This window comes from Parasteatoda tepidariorum, chromosome 3, assembly GCF_043381705.1.
Source record: "Parasteatoda tepidariorum isolate YZ-2023 chromosome 3, CAS_Ptep_4.0, whole genome shotgun sequence".
Taxonomy (NCBI): Eukaryota; Metazoa; Arthropoda; class Arachnida; order Araneae; family Theridiidae; genus Parasteatoda; species Parasteatoda tepidariorum.
In genome coordinates, this window is record NC_092206.1 from 50103234 (window position 1) to 50124206 (window position 20973).

Consider the following 20973-nt stretch of genomic DNA (forward strand, 5'->3'; position numbering starts at 1 on the left):
AAATTTCGGAAAAAAAAGGCGCGACTTTCTTAAAATTTGGTGAATTATAATTGAGATTTTATGCAGAAAAATAATCTAATGCATGAGTAGAGTTTAGGATTAGAGTCCTGTCCAAAAAACCACTAAAATTACTTACTGAATTCACATTTTTAATCGTTTCATTGCTTTTTTTTTTGAAAAAGTAAAAAAAAAAAATTAACTAGTTGTACCAAACGTGTTGTTTAAAATAATGAAGATTTATAATTGTAATGTGCATATAAATAATAAAGAAATATCACATGTTCTTTGTTTGTAACATACATACTAAATAATGGGTCAGAAATTAGTTTTATTTACTGATAAATTAAGAGATAGACAATTCCAAAAATTTGCGAATGTTTAGTTATTGAGTTATCTAATGGAATTATCTAATTAATAAAATGAAGGCGATATTTGTTTTTACTTCATTTATAAAAAATACTTGAAAGCTCGTGTTCATTATAAAGCAGAAAAGAGGTATTTATAATTCATATTTTTATTAAGTTATATAATACTCTATATTATACATAATGTATAATTAAATATCAAGACTGCTGAAACGAAGTCTTGAATAAAAGAATTTGCAATTCAATTCAGACATAGAACACATGATTTTATATATTTGATTGTACACGCATGGAAAAGAACAAGAAACACAATGAATGCATAGTAATGGAAATAAAGTATGAATATAACTTAAGTTGAAATGATGCTCGAGTGAAATAAATACAAAAATGAAACAAGAAACAAATTTCGTATTAGGGCATTTCATTTGCTGCATTTCTCGAATGAATACAAATAATGCCAGAGTAGATTATTCATAACAACTACTGCAAACAAAACACGAAATAAACATATTTTATGTTACTCTTTTTAAACTATAAGTTTGTTGTTGATAAACAATTCAACTGAAGATTTTTTTCACTGATTCAGTGCTTATGATTTCAATGATTTAAAGAATCTGGGTTCATACAGGATTCTCCAACTTTATTTTATTTAAAATTTCTTGAGTTCAAATGTAAGAAAGTTGCAAATCACTAGTGGATAACAAATAAACATTCTCATGGTACGAAATTTTACTCCACAAAATTTGGAGAGACCATTACGAAGTCAAATATCGAGGAAAGTTTGTAATTTTTCCAATTCTCTTGAATACTGCTTGTAAGCTCTAAATCTTCCATAATTTCACTATACAAAATTTCATTTAAATTTTATTTTATTTTGTTTTAAAAATTCATTTTATTTTAAAGAAATAATGTATAGATAAAATGGGGTAAAGGCCAAATATCACGTGGTTAAAATATTGCATCGTGTTGATACTGTACCATGTAAAAAATATTTAATGACATGTGTGGCAGAGAGTATAGATAAAAAGAAAAGTAAAGGTCACTTGTACAAAAGGAAAGGTAAAAATCGAATAGATAAAATGTTGCACAAACCAAATATTGCGTTGGTAAAATATTAGTTGGACAATATATCGTGTTAACAATATACCAAGTGGAAAAAAACTTATTATTTGCGTGACCACAAAGTTTTATTTCTGATTATTTGTTCGTCATGATCCTAGTTTTTTTGCGGAATTTTTGCCTCTAAATTTGGTCCAGATACTCCTCCTGTGGTGTGGCACAAACAAACTTTACCAACAACCACATGATTCTGCGATCATATTTGGTATTTCATGGTGAACAAGTGTATGAGTAGAGTTAGTAGTGGTATCATTAGAAGCTTTATATATCATTTCAAGCGGTTTCAGTTCAGTTGGGCTACAGCATGGAGTCCATACGGGTTCTTTATTTTCTGCTGTTGACGTTTTGTTGGTCAAAGCTAAATTCAGTATCCTGTGATAATGACTGGGGAAGGCGTTTTGATCTTCGTTGCTGCATTTTCCATAACACATGTTTGCATAAAATCCTTCCGGATAGACTACGAAATTCCAACCGATCTCCTTGAACGAGATGTAGAAATCAATTTTGCAACACTGATTCGTGCATATTTTGTTTGGAGCCGTACGCGTGCTTCGACGTTTTCTTTCCGCTGCAGCATTCAATGTAGCAACTAAGAAAGGTTGGCGATTTCCTTGAATTTCAAAGTTTGTTCCTGAAATGAAATAATAATATTAATATGCGAGTAATTATGCATAGAAAAATGGATTGAAGATAATTAAAAAGTTATGAAAATAAATTTAATGTTGTGATTTTTAATTTAAATTTTTTTCTACAAAGGAAAGCATGAGCAATAAAATGACATATATTAAAACTCAAGCACTTTAATTTCAAATAAAATAATAACACAACTATGAAGAGCTAGTGAAATGTTCAGTTTTCAATTGAAGTTCGTAAATTAGCCTTACGCACGGACGAAGCTTTCCTTGCTATTTTTAAGAGAAACACCAAGCTATTTTTAAGAGTAGCCTTTTTTAAGCACAATAATTTTGTAACTTTAATTTTTTTCACTTAAAACAGCTTTATATGGTGCTTTTCAAACAGTGTTTAGAATTTTGTCAAGGAAAAAACAAAAAGTTGAAACAACATTGGTTGGGCAGCAACAAGTTAAACTAGCATTGATTGAAGGAGAATAACATTTTTGATAACGAAGTTTGTTCCAAATGCAACTCTTTGACAATTGGAGCAGTTAAAAGAGCAATGGTAAAAGAACATCACATTTCTCACTGAGGAAGCTTTTTTCAAAAACAACAGTTTCACAATTGTAATAGTTTTAAAGAACAGTAACTTGTTACTGGGAAAAAAGCTGTTTTTGCAATATTGGTTGTAAGCGAATAATACTTTTGCTGACGAAGTTTCTTTGATCAAGTTTGACCAACAATAAATGAAGAAATAAAGTTGAATTGGGCATAAACACAGCAAATTTTTGACGATGAAGCTACCTTAGAAACAACAGTTTTATAAATGTGACGCTTGTAGTGCGATTACTGTGCGATAATTGCAAATTCTATATAAAACAAAATTTAACATCTGTTAGAACTTTGTTTTTAGAAAGATACAAATAACAGACATGTCCCATATCACGTATTTTATGGACAACCTGTGAAACGTAATTAATTGTTAATTGGATGATATTTCAAATGTTGATCACCGATTGCGATTTTGTTACAAATGTCTATCATTAAGTAAAAAAAAAAGAGAGAAAACTGTTGATGGTGTCCATTTCTCTTTTTTAATGAAATTAATGTAGCTTAATAGTTTGATAATGATAAAAAATCAATAATGATATTAAAGTTGAATAGAATGAACAATCTTATTTTGAAATAATTATTCAGAAAAAAAGAAGAAAAAAAAGTACTTTTTACCATAAGCTTCCACTGAGCAAAATCGATATTTGTTTTGGTACTGGGATAACAACTTCGGTGATATTTCAAAAGAAGTCCAACCAAGGTCAGTCTTTACTTCTTGAAGAATTTCATTTGAGGTACAGTTTTGATCATCGATATCCATAGAGGAACATAGACGAACAGATATATGAAGTGATTCATTTGGAGTAATCTTTTGAAACCAGATGTGTATGGAATTGATGGTTCGGTTCTCTCCAGCCAGTTCAAATTCAAATCTAGTACATTCTGTGTCATTTCCCACTACGCAATCAAAGTCATCTAGAAAGGAAATAATTTCAACTTCGTTAGGAGGAAAGGCCTAAAACAACGTCTGAAGAAATGTGCTCAGTGTGGTACCACTAGTTGAAAAAATATTACAAACCAGTAAAACTATTTGCTAGTTAGTATCCGTACTCTTTTTTAGCAACAATTATTCTTTATCATTGTATCTCATTGTAGTTCTAAGTAGTTTAAGATTTTACTCTTAACTCTTTGAAGATTAAAGCTGTTACTTCAAACTATCTCGAAATTGCTAAGTAGCTGCTCCTAATTGTTCCTAACATACAATAACTCCAATGTACTAATTGATTAACAATTTTATATTATAACAGTTTTTGAAAAATATTAGTTCTAATAAAAGCAGACTTTTTTATACGTTAAACCAAAAAAAAAGAAAAAAAAGAAAAAAAACATTAGCTTTTTTTTTGTCTGACTGAAATCTGACAACCCTATCATATATACTTGTAAAATACATCCAAAATTTTACGAACTTACGTGAAAATAAGAGCAAATCACAATCCCAAATGCACAGAAATTTATGTTAACAAAGAAATAGACTAATTAGTTTGAAGAATGTTTTCACTAGATATTTCAAATAATCTTTGTTAACTTGCCAAGTTTTGTCAAAACTCACAATAATGAAAGAGACTTGACTACTGTCACAGTACAGTTTCAAAAAGATCTTCATTTAAACTTTTTTCTATAACTTTAAGCAGCTTAGAGCTCGAAATACATCTCGCTGCTTAGAATGTACAATGCGTTAAAAAAAACTAACTTTTGATCTAATAATCGGATATTACCGTACTAGAATTCAATCGTAATGGTTAAGGGCCTAACCTAAATTATTCTTATTAATTAGTGTAGATAATATTTTGAGTTACGAAATCAGACACAAGAACATACTTTCTCTGTATGAACTCACCTTTTTTTTTGACGAATTTGGAATCTTGACTATCAAAATAAGCGAAGAGCTACCCGCAAACTTGAAAATGTGGTCCCAACAGTTTTAGCAGGAAAGTGGTGAAAAGTTTGGGCTCCCATAATTCTAATTATACTTTTCACGTACTTCATCATCTCTAAGTGGGCGAATTTTTAAAATTATATCTCTAAAGAACTATTCGACCGATTTCTTTCAAATTACTTAATTGGTGTGAAAATTTCGATGCTTTACAACTCCAATTTTTTTCAACAATTAGCAAATTAAGTAATAAAAATAACATGTAATAATAAAATAACATATAATAATAAAAATAACAAATAATGATAAAAAATAACAAATAATAATAAAAATAACAGATAGTGATAAAAATAACAAATAATGATAAAAATAACAAATGATAATAAAAATTAATTTTTTTCTTGAAATTATCTTGGGATAAAAAATATATTTATGTGCAAAACTTTCGATTACATTCTCAATTTTACAGATATGGTGAAATACGCTAAAAGTGAAATTAATATTAAGGGGATAAAATTATTGGTACCATATTTTTCATACTGCTGCTGCATTTCATGTTTTGAGGGTTAAAAATCCAAAAATTAACATATTTAAGGCTAGGATCTTGAACTATTAAGACTGAGTCCTAGTATATTAAGATCCAATCATTGGATGTTTTCGTTTCATCGTACTTTCGCTGTTTGACTAAAATATTTATTTAATATTTTCTGTGTTGGGCAAGTTTTTCACAATATTTATCTAATTTGATAATTTAATTAACACGTATAAAGTAATTTCCGCTGCTTTCACAATATTTATTTTACTTAATTTTGTATTTCTTGATTAAATAAAACTCCGTTAAACTCTGATTTTTAAAACATTTTTAGTTAATAGGCCTACTTTAAAAAATAGTTTAAAAATACTCTTCATGTGCTTTAGATTACATCAATAGAAATAATTAAATCAGTCGAAAAATGAAGCAGGTATCGAGCTCGCTATTAGCAGAAAATTTTACCTCAATCATATTCGTGCTCAGTTCCAGTATTTTAACTCTATTAATTATTATGAATGAATATAGAGCATAAAATTAATACGAATACAGATGCAGTTTTTTACTTACTGAGCAATCAAATAAAATTATGTTGTAAACATGATGACTTTTTTTTGTTGATAACTCCAGTTATTTTTCTTTAATTGAAATTCTGGAAAATTCAGTTACGAAAAAACTAAAAAAAAAATAACACTAGAGAAATTTAAAAGGCGTGTCATATTCGAAATTAAAACTGGTAGCCTTAAGATATCACCAAGAAAAGAAATTTTGAATGATTAAAAATGATACAAAATAGTGATGATGAATAATTTTTGTTTTTTGATCGACCATATGGAGATGAATAAACGAAATGAAATTGAAAGAAATGAAACGAGTACGTATTGTTACGTAATTAAATAAATTCTATATTTGCTTATATGTTCTAATGCCAGACATATTTTTCGATAACAATTGAGTACTCGCACTTCCAGAAGAAAAGATCCAGGATATTCAGACACGTGACGTATGACCTCAGCACCATCTAATCGTTTATACATAAGATGGCGTGTTAAAATTGTGCTAAGTTTCTCCGCATAAGTTGGAATGTTAGTTAACGTGAGGTTAATTCAATACAACGCTATATCGCATATTGAATTTGTTGAAATAAAATTTTCTTCTCGTCTATGTCTTTTACTTAACTTAGATTTATTATTTGTTTACGTATTTTATGGTAACCGCGATATATTTTTGCTTTTTGTACTTGACAAATTCGATGCATAATTAGTTTGTTCATGTTCTAGGTGGCTTCGTGTCTGTCTTTTTGTAAAGTAAGAAATATATAGTAAAAGAAATGAAATCTTTGTGAAAGAATATAGAATGTGTCACTTAAGAGAAATGATACTTGACGAGCTTGATTTACAAGAAATAGAATAGAAAAAACAATTGATAACGTAAACTAAGGCTTATCCATAGTGGGAGCTGAGCTGTCCGCCATTATGGAGCAAACAAGTTCGCTAGTTACGCAGTGTTAACATTTGTGTCAGAGTTTGAAGCCCATTTAGATACTTTAAATAATTCTGAATTGATGAATTGGGCAAACAGTTTAAAAAAAAGGCTTTCTAATGTAAAGATTTCCATCAAATCAACTTTCAGCCAGGAAGTGCAGCTCGCTTACATGAGGTAAATGCTCATCTATTTATAATTTATTGAATTCATTTGCTTACATATGTAGTATACAAATGACCTTAAGTTGTTAGAAATTTTTTCTGAATCCCTGCTTTTGTCTGTTTCTTTAAAATTAAATAAGCGAATAACTTTTTAGGGTTACTTGAATTGTTCAGTTCTAACTATCTTTCAAATATAAGAATTTTTATAGAAACTTGCATTTATTAAGTAATTATATATTTGAAATATGACCTTTAAACAATATTTAATAATTTATTTTACAATTAGTGTTTGTGTGGTATAAAACCAAATAAATAAAGGCAAGAGATTGGCTGAATAAGTATTCGCCAAACTTATACCAGAATCGTCAAGTTTTGTATTCACTTTTTTAAGCATTTCCTTTTGTTTTGTTGAAAATAAATATTTATACCTGTTTCTAATTATATTTCATTTTGATTCACCATTATATCATATTGCTTGCTTTTTAATCCTGGCTTATTTAATTTTTTTTTCGTTACTTATGGTAACATATCGCTTAAAGTTAAAACAGTTTGTTTACATTTATAATAAGAAATCTATTTGTTATGCGAACTTTCATGCGTTTTACCTTTTTGGATCTATACATGTTTTTTTTCTTTAAAATTCTTACGTTAAATTGCTGAAATAAGGAGTTTCAGTTGTAGAAAAGTTAATGGGAGTATGTTTACAAAATTTAAACTCTGAATCTTTTAATGTGATTAAATTTAAGTATGAAAATACAAAACAATATTTCAAATTTTCGTGCAGGTTCATTTTATAAAATCTCAACTTAAAATAAATAGGAAAGATGGTAAAAAAAATTAAGGCCTGATACTATTCTAAATCCTTTAAAAATTCCCCCACAAAGACTGAAATGTATAAGTTGTCCAAAACCAGGATCAATTTTAGATGAGCTTACAACTAATACAAATATAAATTTACTGATTCTTCTCCATTTACTGAGTTTTTTTTTTATTTTATATTTATTGAAGAACCAAAAATGTGTATAAACAACTTCCATCTAGTAATGAATAATATTTTTTATTTTAAATAATAATAATAATTAATTTTTTAATGAATTTGTTCAAAATGTAAAAACAATGTAGAATTTCCGAAAAACAATGTAAATCGATATACGCAAAAATTAATTAACAGGACTGAAAAATTCAGTAATAACGAAACTTAAAATAAAAGTCCTACCCCTCCATCAAGGCTTTTGAAGTATGACTTGTAATTTATAATAAAAAGTGTGCCCCGCACAGGTATTTGAAAAGTGACCAAGCTGGTCGTCAAAGGAGGATAGTTAATATTAAATAAAGAAAAAAAACCACATTCCAATTTTCCTTTAAAAAACAAGAAGAAATTAGGCTTCAACTTTTATTATTAAAAATATCGTTTTTTTTCTTCCAAAATGCAAGTATATGCCTCATAAACTAAGAAGTAACACATTTTTAAAAATTTTAAGTGATAGTATATATTATAGTTTGTATAAAACCTTTTTTTCTTCCTTTTAATGAAATATAATAAGTCAAAACATTTTTGAATAATCAATAGTAATACTTTTTAAAATGTTTAAAAATTGAAAAACTTGCATTGACTCATTAAATATAGCAAATAATTTAGCAAAATTGTAAATTGGTTTTACAATATATTTGGTCATTGGTAATACTTATAACTATATAATAATAATTAATTGGTATATAATTAATTGGTAATTAATCGATAATTGGTATAACTAGGACGATAAAAACTACATTTCCCAAACAGAAATTTCTTCATTTTTACGAATTTATTAAGCTGCTTTGTAATTAATTGCAGGTATGTAATAAGACACATTTTACAACGAAAATAATATTATAACAAATATAACAATGCAAAATTACACGAATTATTTGAGATCAATCGAGAGCTATCCCGAATATATCAAATATAGTGTCAAAATCTTCCCATTCGTTGTAAAGAACCTATCCTCATAATGTTTTCATTGATGAGAATCAGTGTTATATGTCGTAGAATAATTATAAAAATTCGGGTATTTGAAAATATCAGATTGAATGAACTTAGCTTTATTGAAAAAATACTTAATAAGGTTATTTACAATAGGCCTACTCGACTAAAGCTAATTGCAAACTGCCTGAAATAAATCAGACTAATCGAGAATTGAATGATATATTTTCTAATCCGCCTTAAAATATTCGGATTAACTGCAAAAAAGCCTAAAAAGTGGCAGACTCACTAAAGAATATTATCGCATTTTTTAATTAGCCAACGACGTCGGCACAATAATCGGTTAGAAAATTTTCTTTAAAATTTCGCATAACTTACAGAAACGAAGTTATTTTTTTTGCTTCCATTTTTTGTGAAAGGAATTTCATTGATCGCATTTTTATTTCATAAAGGTTTCTTTAATTTGTTGAAGAAAATAAGCATGTACTAAGACAGTCCCTAAATTATAAATAGTTCTACTGCTGTAGATTGTATATTAAGCAAAGAAAATCTCATATTAAAATATTTGGTACTAATTATGTATATACAATATTTCCTATCCATCTTTATATTTAAAAAACTGCCTTTAATAATAAAACAAATTTTCAATATGAACAGAACAGAGATTGCAGAAGGACCCAAGGTTTCTATTAGCTAGTAAAAGCGTACAGCTATTTTAGCTTTTGATAATTTTGAATTTAAATACGGAAGTTGTTAACTTGTATTTTATTTTATAGTTTCATTTTGAATGTTATCCATTATAATAATGTAATGGTAATCACCTGACGTGATAAAATATAGCTTCAAGTACACATCAGATTAGATATGAAAAAAAAAGTAATTGATTTAATGAAGATGCTTAGAATCTCCCTTCTCCCTGCATTTTGATGACTGCATTACTATCTAGAAAAGTTAATGAATGATGGAAATAAATATCAGTATTAAAACCCTATGAATGGCCAAGCAATTTAATTATGCCACCGATAACACCAGTGTTTATTCATGAGAAGTTTATCTTTCTATAATCAACGATTGAAGTATATTTTACTTTATTAGCTTATTGAAACAGTAGCAAGTATTTAAGGTGTGATGGGCTTCATTTGAAAAGTTAAAAAGATTATTTGTAATTTTCTATTTATTTACTAATTTTTTTAAAATTTATTTTTTAATCATTTTATTTATTTTCAATTATTTTGTTTAATTTTTAATTATTTTGTTTATTTTTTTAATTATTTTATTTATTTATATTTTTGTTCATTATAAAACTTTTATTATGCTATACTTAAGAAAAAGCGATTCATGCTGCCATTGTTTTTCCTTATTGCAAAAGTCTGCATATTCCAAAAGTGTGTTTGAAATTCGGATGAAATCAGAATTTTATTTCGCCATTTATATTCATCAGATGTTCAGCCAATATTCAAGACCTGATGCTTAACCATATGCAATGCGACAATATTTAAAACTTAACCCATTTTCAACTCAAGTGCTGAGCACCACTTCGATAAATATTTTTTATGAACACTGTGACGTATATTTTTCACTAATTTCAAATATCTGCTATTGTCAAGGGCTCTTAATATATCTAAATATTATTAACTCAATTGGAGAATTTTAACTTGAAACGGTTATGGACAATTCAACTTTTTGAGAATCCATTACTATTCCATTTGAAATTAATCACATGTTTTTATGATGAATTAAACTTGAAAGTTCTGTAAATATGCAAACATCATTAAAAACTAGTGCTCCACTAAATGATTCCAAAATGTACCAAAAATGGTTCGAAAAATAAATTCGATTTATTTGACCAATGGTGCTTATGCGCACCATTTTATTTCTCAAATATAATATTATTTTTCATACATCATTTTTTCGTGCGTGTGTCTTAATGAATGAAAGTTAAACATATTTCAATGAAAATAATACCAAATTTTATAAAATGTCTGTTCTTGTCCTAAAAGGGATTAAACTATCCCGCAGAATTTTATATTTAAGTGGGCACGACATCTGATGCAATCAATCAATTTACAAGAAATTTCACAGGTTATCAACAGGTTAATATCATGTTTATTAGTCAGATTTTCTTTAATAAACCTTTTTAGTTCTTTAATAGACAATCTTTATTTGTCAACAAATAAATTTAAAAATGTAAAATTTATTTTAATATAGAGTATAACAAGGATGTTTTGGATATCTCATTTAAGTTATTGCAATATGAAGCTCTGAATAATTTTTTCTGAGCAACTTTTTTTCAAAGGTAAGTAAAACTTTATTATGGATATTTATAATCCTTGGCAAGGATTTTAAGAATGTTTCTGCGTTATAAACTTACCACCTTAGGGTAACTTTGAGACATCTAATTTATCGCCTTAAAATTGACTACAATAATACTTTGGCATTTAGTGAATCTTCCTGATATCGAATATAGGCACAGCATTTTTAAAATAGCTATAAAAAATTTTAATATGTAATTATTCTTAAAACTTTTTTAATGGGAAATTATAAAAGCCTGAATTTTTTTTTTCTTACAGTTCTAAGTAATTTTATTATTATTATTACTTTACTGCTATAAATTATGCGATTATAATTAATATATTAGTATCTTGAATTCTATTATTATTATTATAAATTATACTGATAATATTTAAAATTAAAGTTTAAAATCAGCATCAAGCAAATTATTAAAAATTTTATTCGGAAGTGATATATTTTTTATTTGACTTTTTTTCGTATTAGACTAAATAATTAATGGCAGTCGATAATACAGTAATCATATAATAGAGTTTTTAAATGACAAGTTGAGAGATCACATCTACTAAATTACTTTTGCACGAAATGCTAAACCGAAGATTCATTCAAATTTAGAGATTCTATATAATGTAAAATTTGTTGGTTAAAGAAAACATGTTCTCGATGAAAAAATTTTTTATGAAATATTAGTATGAGGGAATATTAACGTATGGCTAATAATTATCTGTTTTTTAAATGCTTCAGTAATTTAAATATACAGTGATTTCAATTTATTATGATTAAATCAGTACTTCATTATTAAAATTATACTGGGAGCTGTTAACACTTTCTGTCCAGCACAAAGTAACACTGATATTAAAATGGTATATTTTATTTTATTATTTGACCTCATTTATAAGTAGAGTAAATTATACTTAAGCATAGTAAATAATGTTTGTTTTATTTATTACTATCGTTTTTCTAGTTTGTTATTTGCTGTTTTTAAAAGTAGTTTGCTATATTTATACTACATCATTTTTTTTTTTTTTGTGAAACGATTTTTTACATTCCCCAACGAGTCCTGCATATCTTCCTTCTACAAATTACTATAAAGCTTTTTTTGTTTTAAAGTCATTTCACTAAGAAAACAATTAAAAAAAACAGAACTTCAGCTGTTTTTTAAAAATTACTATGTTTCTGTTTCGCAAAAATTTCGGCTTTGACTTTAGTTGGTCATGGGACTCGTCATTTCAATTGGTTGAAGCTAGGAATGAAGTAAAAAAAGAGTATGAAAATTGGAAAACCTTTTTTTTTTATGAAAATGCTTTTTAAAGTTTGCGACGGCTTTCCTTAAAATACTTTCTACAGTTTGCGATAGCGTTTATGTGTATCAAATCAAGCTTTTTTCTTCATCTGAGTTTCCTCTAAAAAATATAATATTTTTATGCTTGCCTTTATTTTACAAAAAAAAAAAAAAAAAAAAAAAAAAAAAAAAAAAAAAAAAAAAAAAAAAAAAAAAANAAAAAAAAAAAAAAAAAAAAAAAAAAAAAAAAAAAGCAGAAAAGTCAAACTCAATTTTTAACAGGTATGAAAATTAAAAATGTTTAATTTACTCAGAAACGAATTGAAAATGGAAAAAAAACCAGCATACAAAGCAATAGATCGCAGAGAAAATATAAAAATCGTTTGCTTAATAACATTAAGGATGCTTCTATGGCTAAAAATTTGCACGTTTCCTATTAATTAAACTTATTTTCTTGAAATAATTGTATAGATATTTCTTCGTTAATAAAGATAAGCAATACGAATTGGGCCTGCGGGCTGCTTTTATGACAAGATTAGTGTGTTTTTTATTGTGGCGAACGCCGAAATTTACCAAAATGAAATAGAAAGTCCTGATGACTGAAAACATGAAGCGCTTGCCTGCTTATGAGGCGGACCAGGTTCAAATCCCAACGGCGGTGGACGAAATCTTATTCTACTACCCGTGCTGACGAATCGCTTTCTCCAGCTGTAAGCAGATAAGTTTGAATATCCCCGCCATGGGGCCAATCTTCAGAGTTTTTCATGGTTCTTCGCTCGATGTAGCGCAAAGCGGGTTAATTTCTCTTAACAAGCCTTCTTGAAAGCCATCTCTTCCCAATGCTGATTAGGAGTTCCATTGTTTTCTGGGAAAGATTCAAAATTACAAGGTTAAAAAATTGAATTTTGATCTAACCGCAGATCCGGTAAAGATCGGGTATTTAATGATGGTGATAAATTAAAAATAAAAAAAGGAAATTAAATAGAATGTTTAATAAATCATAAAATATATAAACGTTTAATTTACAAAAAAAGACTATTAAATAAATAATTGCGCTATAAAATCTCCGACCAACTAACTATTTAATTTTCCAAACTGCGTTCCATTATCATAATTTAAATTAATCTAGAAATCATCTCGAGATATTGATGAAATATTTGTTAACTAAAGTTATCATATTCTATCTGAAGTCAAGGACAATTTTTTCTTAAATTGTTCCCACATCATAATAATATGATCAAATTTCATAACAGTTAAAAAAATTATTTGTGTTTAAATTAATCTATTTCATTGAATGCTTAAGTGCGTAGCATAAGTGTTGTCCTTTCTAAATTTCCAAAAGATAAATGAGTTTTTACTCTTTATATAGTAACGGATTAATTTTTTTATTTCATCTTTATTTTGTTAAGGACAGTGTAAGGCTTTCCGTATTAAGCCACTTCTAATGTATACTTTTAGAATGCTTATCAAATAGGAAGTCGAAAAGTATACACGTTAGAGATCACTATTTTATAAAAGGAGGAAAAGACACTCTTAAAATTTATTGAAACGTTAGTGAGGGAGGCGGATAAAAAAATATTAAACTTGGAGGTATTTCGAATCACAACCCTTTCTGTTTTCTTTTCGAAATCAGACAAGTGTTTTTGTCTTCCCTTCCGCTTAAGTGATTCGCTAGTCTTCGATTCGTTAGATTTGTTAGTTGAGTTCTTTTCTTGTTTAAACAGTAATTTGGGATGCCCAATTAGTATACTTTTTAGAATTATTTTTCTCACATTTCTAAAAATAGTTATTGAAGAGGTAACTTGTACTAAACTACCTGTATTGTGATTTTGAACCTTTTTTTGGTTCCCATCTAAACTGATTTGAACATATCTTAGTTATCACAAAAACTTTTCTTGAAACTTCGATTGTTAATATAACTCAATTTGATACCCAAAATATAACATAAAAAAATAGAAACTATATTTATACAAAATTATTGACAAATTAAAAGCTATAATAATATTAAAAATCAACCAAGGTATCAATCATCAAATTTCGAAATTAGCTACAGATAGCACTAATAAGTAAGCGAAACTGAAACCAATGTTTTTAAAATACCCACCGTTTGCAAAAATAGCGTCAGAGAACAAGTCAGACACGCATGCAAATACTTATGTTTCAATGATATGACGTACGGTAGAGAACATTGTTTTATGGCTTCCAATCAGCAACGTCATCTTTCGGCGAATTTTGTTACTAATTTTAAAAGTCGCACTATAAAAAAAATCTATTTTATGAGCAGAAAGAAGAATCTGTAAATTTCTGTCTTTATCCATTAATTTTTAATTGATTTTTTAATCACCAGTCAATTTTGACAGACACCAGGTAATAACTTGGCAGCTCTTTACGATAGAACTCTTTTATTTTATTTTTTTTAAATTTATCAAAACTTTAAGTATTAAACTTTTTTTAAATTAACTTCACAGTGGTTAAATATGGCAATTGTGCTTTGTATTTGTGGCGTAGTTATGAATTTTGTAATTGTTTGCTTATGTGCTGTGTATTATGCGAGCTAGACTGTCGGCCAGGCGTGGACTATACGGTTAAGGGTTTTGCAAACCTAGGTACGTGTCCACGTCTGGAAGAAAAGAAAAAAAAAGTGGTTAAATACCAGAGATTAAAACTTTAACCCTAAGTTAACTGTTTTTAACTAAGTTAACTTCTTACTGAAAGCTCTATATTTGTAATGCAAAAGAGTGAAATTTTTAAGATTTTTTTTAAAAGTTCACTATTCACACAAGCTTGATGTTTTTTTTCGAGCAGTAATGCTTTTTATTAACACAATTGGTAGCCCATTGTGCAGCTCTAGTGCGACGTAAATCAACAACAATAACACAGTTGGAGATTTGTTTTTAAAAAAATGCATAGATTAAAGAAATAAAATTAAATAAATATTTGAGGATTGCAATTGTTCAGGTTTTGGAAAACGCCAAAAAAAACCCTCATAATTGAATCATAAATTGGATAAATGTTTTGATTAAACTTTTGGGAAAAAACTTAATCTAAGTAAAATATTAAAAAGAAAACTCGGATGAGGAAATGAATAGTTTTAGAAAAACATTCTTTTTGTCTGAAAGTTTCAAGAAAAAAATCACCAAAAGGTTAAAAAAAAAAGAAAAAAAAATGGGACGAGTTTTTGAAAAGCATAAAATTAATTCGAATACAACTAGAACAAAAAACAAAATTGTTTTAAAAATGTTGGAATCTGATTTTAAAATACAAAACATGTCGTTTTTGATAGAAAATTTTAAAATAATTAAAATTCCCTTCAAATCTTGTTCAGATGCAAAATGGGAAAGAGGAATAAAGGGCAATTATGTTTTTTATTGTTACACACGGCAAAATGAAATCAATCAAACCCTGCTATTTCCAGAAATTTTGGTGATAGATATTGGACTGCGCAATCAGCAGAACTATGCCACTAATCAAACCATTTTTTTCGGTAGTCAAAAACCTTGATTGAACATGACCTTAAAATAAAGAAGTTTAAAAAAACGCTAATCACTGATAGTTATTTCAAAACAGCGTTTCAGAGCCAACTATTAAAATTGCGTCGTAAAATAATACGCAACAAATTTAATAATTTGTTACTGCGTAGTAATAGTAACTTTTTATCTAACACTTATTCAATTAATAATTTTAATAGATTATAGACAGAAACTCACGTTTATCACAATTATTGAATATTGTTTAATGCTAAGTTTATAACGCAATATTTTATTATAACGCAGTATGGCGATCATTAAATACAAAGAATCTCTATTTAGATAACTTGCTGCTATTGATTGAATTTTTAAGATGCAGAAAATTCACATTCACCATTGTTATTGAATATTATCTTTTCCTAGGTTTAACAATTTTGGATGTATAATAAGCAAAATAAAAATAAAAAATTAAGAAAAACTTTACATCCCAAGTACAATTTGGCCTAATTATCGGTGCTTTTAAGTACAAGGCACAATCTTCATAGTTTCCGTGGCTTAGCTATTTTAAGGCTGGCAGATATTTAAGTAACCAAATTAGTCAGAAAAGCATAGTTTTTCTTTAAATAAACCTACATTTTTGTTGTTCACAGATTACTTTTGTCCCGCAGTGGACTAATCGTAAAGAAACGGTTCTCAGTAGAACACTGCAGTCAAACATCACTGGCTGCTGCGGGTGGGTGACCACTTTGATTAGCCTGCGTAGGGAGTGAGGGTGTCCGGTATTAGTCCTAGCTAAACTGTTTTACCGTAAAGTGCTCAACTTCGTGCGCAGGTCGTCGGGCTACCAAAGCAGGGGAGCCATCCCCTCTGCAGAAGATCAAAATTTCAATGTCATATCCTCCGTCAATGTCCTCCGTTCAATGTCATATCCTTCGGATCATCCTCAGGGATGTTTCCCAGACAGTCGCCAATAGCCCATTGTGCAGCTCTAGTGCGGCGTAAATGAACAACAACAACAACAACAAATTTAAGTAAAACGCGTTAGATATAAATTGGAAATAAATGGATATAGTAATTATAAATGTGTTTATTCTTCAAGCTATTTATTTCACTTCACTAGTGATCCGGACGTGATTTTTACAAATCGTTGTAACCATAGACTAAGCTATGCCTAACGCAGGAGATGCAGAGCTCCATAATTCAAGTATTTCTAAATGTATTGAAGGCGCCTTTGTGAAACCTCCTACTGTTTTGTATGAAACTCCAAAATTATGGTTTGCACACATTGAAGTTCAGTTTTAGGATTGTATTGTTTCGGCTGAACTTACAAAGTATAACACTGTCATTGATGCGTTGGAATAGTTGCTGTGGTTAATTTACGTCGCACTAGAGCTGTACAATGGGCTATTGGCGACGGTCTGGGAAACATCCCGGAGGATGATCCAAAGACATGCCATCACAATTTCGATCCTCTGCGGAAGGGGTGGCACCCCCGCTTCGGTAGCCCGATGACCAGCGCGCGAAGTCGAGCACTTTACGGTAGCACAGTTTAACGAGGACTAATACCGCACACCCTCGGTCCCTACGCAGACTGATCCAAGTGGTCACCCACCCGCACACTGACCGTAGCCAGTGATGCTTGACTTCGGTGATCTGCTGGGAACCGTGTCTTAACGATCAGTCCACTGCGGGACGCCTTGGAATAGAAAACTTTGACTATGGCAAGTAATATGTAATATAGTTTTGTCATTTCCGAAAGAAAAGCATTATACCGCATTAAAGGAAACACTTATTGCTAGTTTTAGTGATTCGGAAAGTGTTCAGCTAAAAAAACTCTTCTCTGAACTAGATCTTAGTAATAAACGCCCTAGTCAATTGATACTTATGGTTATATCACACGAGAGAAAATATGTGCAACTGCAAGTGTAAGTGCAACTGTAAGTGAAATTTCTCCAAAAATTGCTCGTGTGATATAGAAATCACGGTTGCACGAAATATCTGCAACCGTTCAGGCAATTTCTTTCATGAACCAATCAGATCGTTTGCTTTTATGACGTTTCAATTTTATGTGATGACGTATACAAATGTAAATAAAAATGGCGGCGACGTTGGTGAAGAGGATGATCGGATGAAATTTTTTTATAGACGAAACGGAACAGTTTTTTAGTTTAATAATAACATTTTCTTTAAAATCAAAGCATTAAAAATACTTTCACACGATGAAATAACCATCTCAATGCAGTTGATGTACTACCATAACAGGAACCTGCACATCATTTTAGTATCGGTGAGTATAGTACACTATTTTCTAGATAAATTTTCTTTTAAAATATTTATTTATTTTAAGCTAATAAAATTAAAACTTATTATAATTTGTTCCGATCAAAGTTTTAATTACTTTAAATAGAAATAATTTCTATTTTTATATATGTAAAGATTTATACTGGCGAAAAGCTTTACTTTGAAATATTCGCCAAGCAACTCGCCAAACTTTGTTACATTATTATAACATAAAATATAATAATGATTATATTTCTTTATTTTCAAATTTTAAACTTTATTACTGTTGATTGTAAAAGCATGTGTCCGATTATTTGAAATTTTTTTATTATTATAATTATTTGTGAATTAATTATTTTATTCTTCCCTAAGAATTCTTTTAATTTTTGAAAATCTAAAATGCAAATTTCCAATCTCCTTGTCTGTTTCTACATTCATCCCCTCAATTCTTTTTTTTTTTGTGTGTGTGATGATTTACTAATGATACTTTACTTTTTATTTATACTTCACATTTATATTTTGATACTTAGCTTTTCTACAATGACAGTAAGTATGTAAGTGTACCTTACTAATTTTTCAATATACATAAATTTTTAATAGTCTTCGATCATAAATACAATCTATTTTTCTTAAAACAAATTTCAATCCAAACATAAGAACTACAAAACCAAATATACCTGCCATCTTTCATTAGTGTATAGAATAATCTTAGAACTCTAATCAAAATATCTGTCAAACTTAAAATAAGTTTAAAGGGGATACCTAAGGACTTAAATGATTTCAAATTAATGGTATTTAATCTCTCTTATTCTAATAATGTGTTGGTAAAATTTTATCATGAAAGTGATTTCTTTCTTTTATTTCAGATATTTCGTATAATCCTGTAAGGTTTGTCTGGTGAAGAAGGAAAGAGATGCAATACTGTTTTTATGAAAGAAATTAAAAAATAAGAAATGAAAATGAATAATGTTCTAAATGTTTCACTTGACAATAAATGTTTTGTTTTTTAAATTGATTCTTGTATTATTTAAAATGCAAAACAAAACATGTAAAAGTCTGTAACAAAATAATATGATACATAAAAAGTATGTTCTTAATAAAATATTGTTTTTTTTTTCATAGTTATAAATAAATTTTAATTTATATACTGTATATTACAATAAATTTGTCCTAAAATAAATCCTATAATTTTTAATTAAATTATCTCATATCAATAAAGAATGTTTTAAATTTTACAATAATAAATTGTAAGTATGACATTGAAAATCCTCTTATATTTAAAAAACAATTTTACTAAGAAATTGGAAAAAATAATTTTCATAAAAGTGATACTCCTGATATGCAATGTGTAAATGAATAAAATTGATGATCCCTTAAAAACTAAACTAAACTCAGCGGCACAGCCCACAGAGGGCCAAGGCCTTCTGTGCCCATCTCAGTTTTCTTGACCTTTGGGCTCTGGGATGCAGGAGCATTTGTTCCGGTTAGGTAGTCAGCCATACGTGAAACCCCCAGTGTTTAGCTCCCAAGTATGCTTGGTACTCATTTATCGACCCACTGAAGGAATGAAAGGCTGAGTCAACCTTGCTCGGCCCGACGATCGAACCAGGGACCTGTGGCACGACAGCGCGAAGAGCTACCGCTCAGCCACCGGGCGTGATGATTCCTTAATGCAATGTAAATTAATTTGATGACAATAAAATTCTGACACATTGTAGTATAGACAAGTATAGACATTAGTAGTATAGACATTATTTATTATGTATTTTTTAGACTAAATTAAAAAAATAGAATTGATTTGATAGAACTAATAGTTTTGATGTTATAAATATTTTATGAGCAAAAGGAAAGTCAAAAATTGTATATTTCATACATTAAACCCTCATTTCTTCTAAAGAATTATTTCAAAGGACTATGTTTTTTAATTAAGCTTAAAAAATTAAATTTGAAGAAATGCCTTACTTGTTTAGATAGCAATGTCAGTTGCATAAAATGGTATAAGTCATAAAATTGTCCTTTCTACACATGAAACTTTTATAAATTTTCGAGTAGCTAAACTATTAAATCAGACAGCTTGTTTTTATTCTCATTCGATTTAGCGTATACATAGATAACGATACCGCACTTGCCTAGCTAGCATGTTAGATAGTAAATATATATAAATAAACTATGCTTTTACAGGGTGCGGAGCCAAATTCAACAAAAAATAAGCAACTTTTAAGAACATTTTAGGCACTCAAAAAATATTTTTAAGCACTATGTAAATTGACAAAATGCAAAATAAATCTCAGACTTCACATGATCATGATAAAATAACTAGAATTTGACAAAGAACTCTTTTCTTGATTATATTAGCCATTAAAAAATGATCAAGAGATTTTTCGGTTCGATTTCAGAGGGTGAAAAATAAAGCCTGAAATTGAGAATATCTTGCAAAATACAGCAGAGTTGCACATGAGAAAGCAAGGATCTCACCGAACCCAGCTCACTAGACGCACATGCGGACTCGCAAGTACTTCACCAAACCTGTAAAATGATTGGCGCTTTCATACGCTATGGACTGACGGTACGCTGAAATTGATCGTGGTTGAATGAATTCTGAAAACGTGAAATAGAAAAATGTGAAAAACACGTTTTTACATAATACGTGGCGAAAATCGACATTCCCTTTCATAAATTTCATTTTCGAAAAGGGAAAATAAAGCACCTTTTAAAAACACCCATTAAGAAAAGCACCTTTAAGGGACTTTAAAAATCGAAAATAAGCATCTTTAAGCACTTTTCAAAACGCTACGCATCATGTTTTATATCTTAGTCACTCAAATCAGGATAATTTTTTTTTTCAAAATTCCAGATAGTATTGAAGTCTATCCCCCTTTCACACCCTTATCCTTTTAGAGACGCAGCATGTATTTAAGTCCATCTCCCTTTCAC

General features: G+C 28.8%; 1 protein-coding gene and 1 long non-coding RNA gene across 2 annotated transcripts in view; one reads left to right on the forward strand and one right to left on the reverse strand.

The window, feature by feature from the left end:
- Nucleotides 1-614: 614 nt before the first annotated feature.
- Nucleotides 615-20973, reverse strand: part of LOC107455400 (inhibin beta C chain-like) — a 33914-nt gene continuing 13555 nt past the window's right edge. The window contains exons 2-3 of the mRNA XM_016072954.3: nt 3326-3625; nt 615-2115 (exon numbers count right to left, since the gene is read on the reverse strand). Of these exons, the coding sequence (XP_015928440.2) occupies nt 1655-2115; nt 3326-3625 (761 nt within the window). The 3' untranslated portion in view covers nt 615-1654. The remainder of the gene's footprint in view (nt 2116-3325; nt 3626-20973) is intronic.
- LOC122270348 (uncharacterized) lies at nt 17654-19050 on the forward strand. The gene is made up of 2 exons (XR_006225746.1): nt 17654-18046; nt 18906-19050. It is a non-coding gene; the product is annotated as an uncharacterized lncRNA (long non-coding RNA).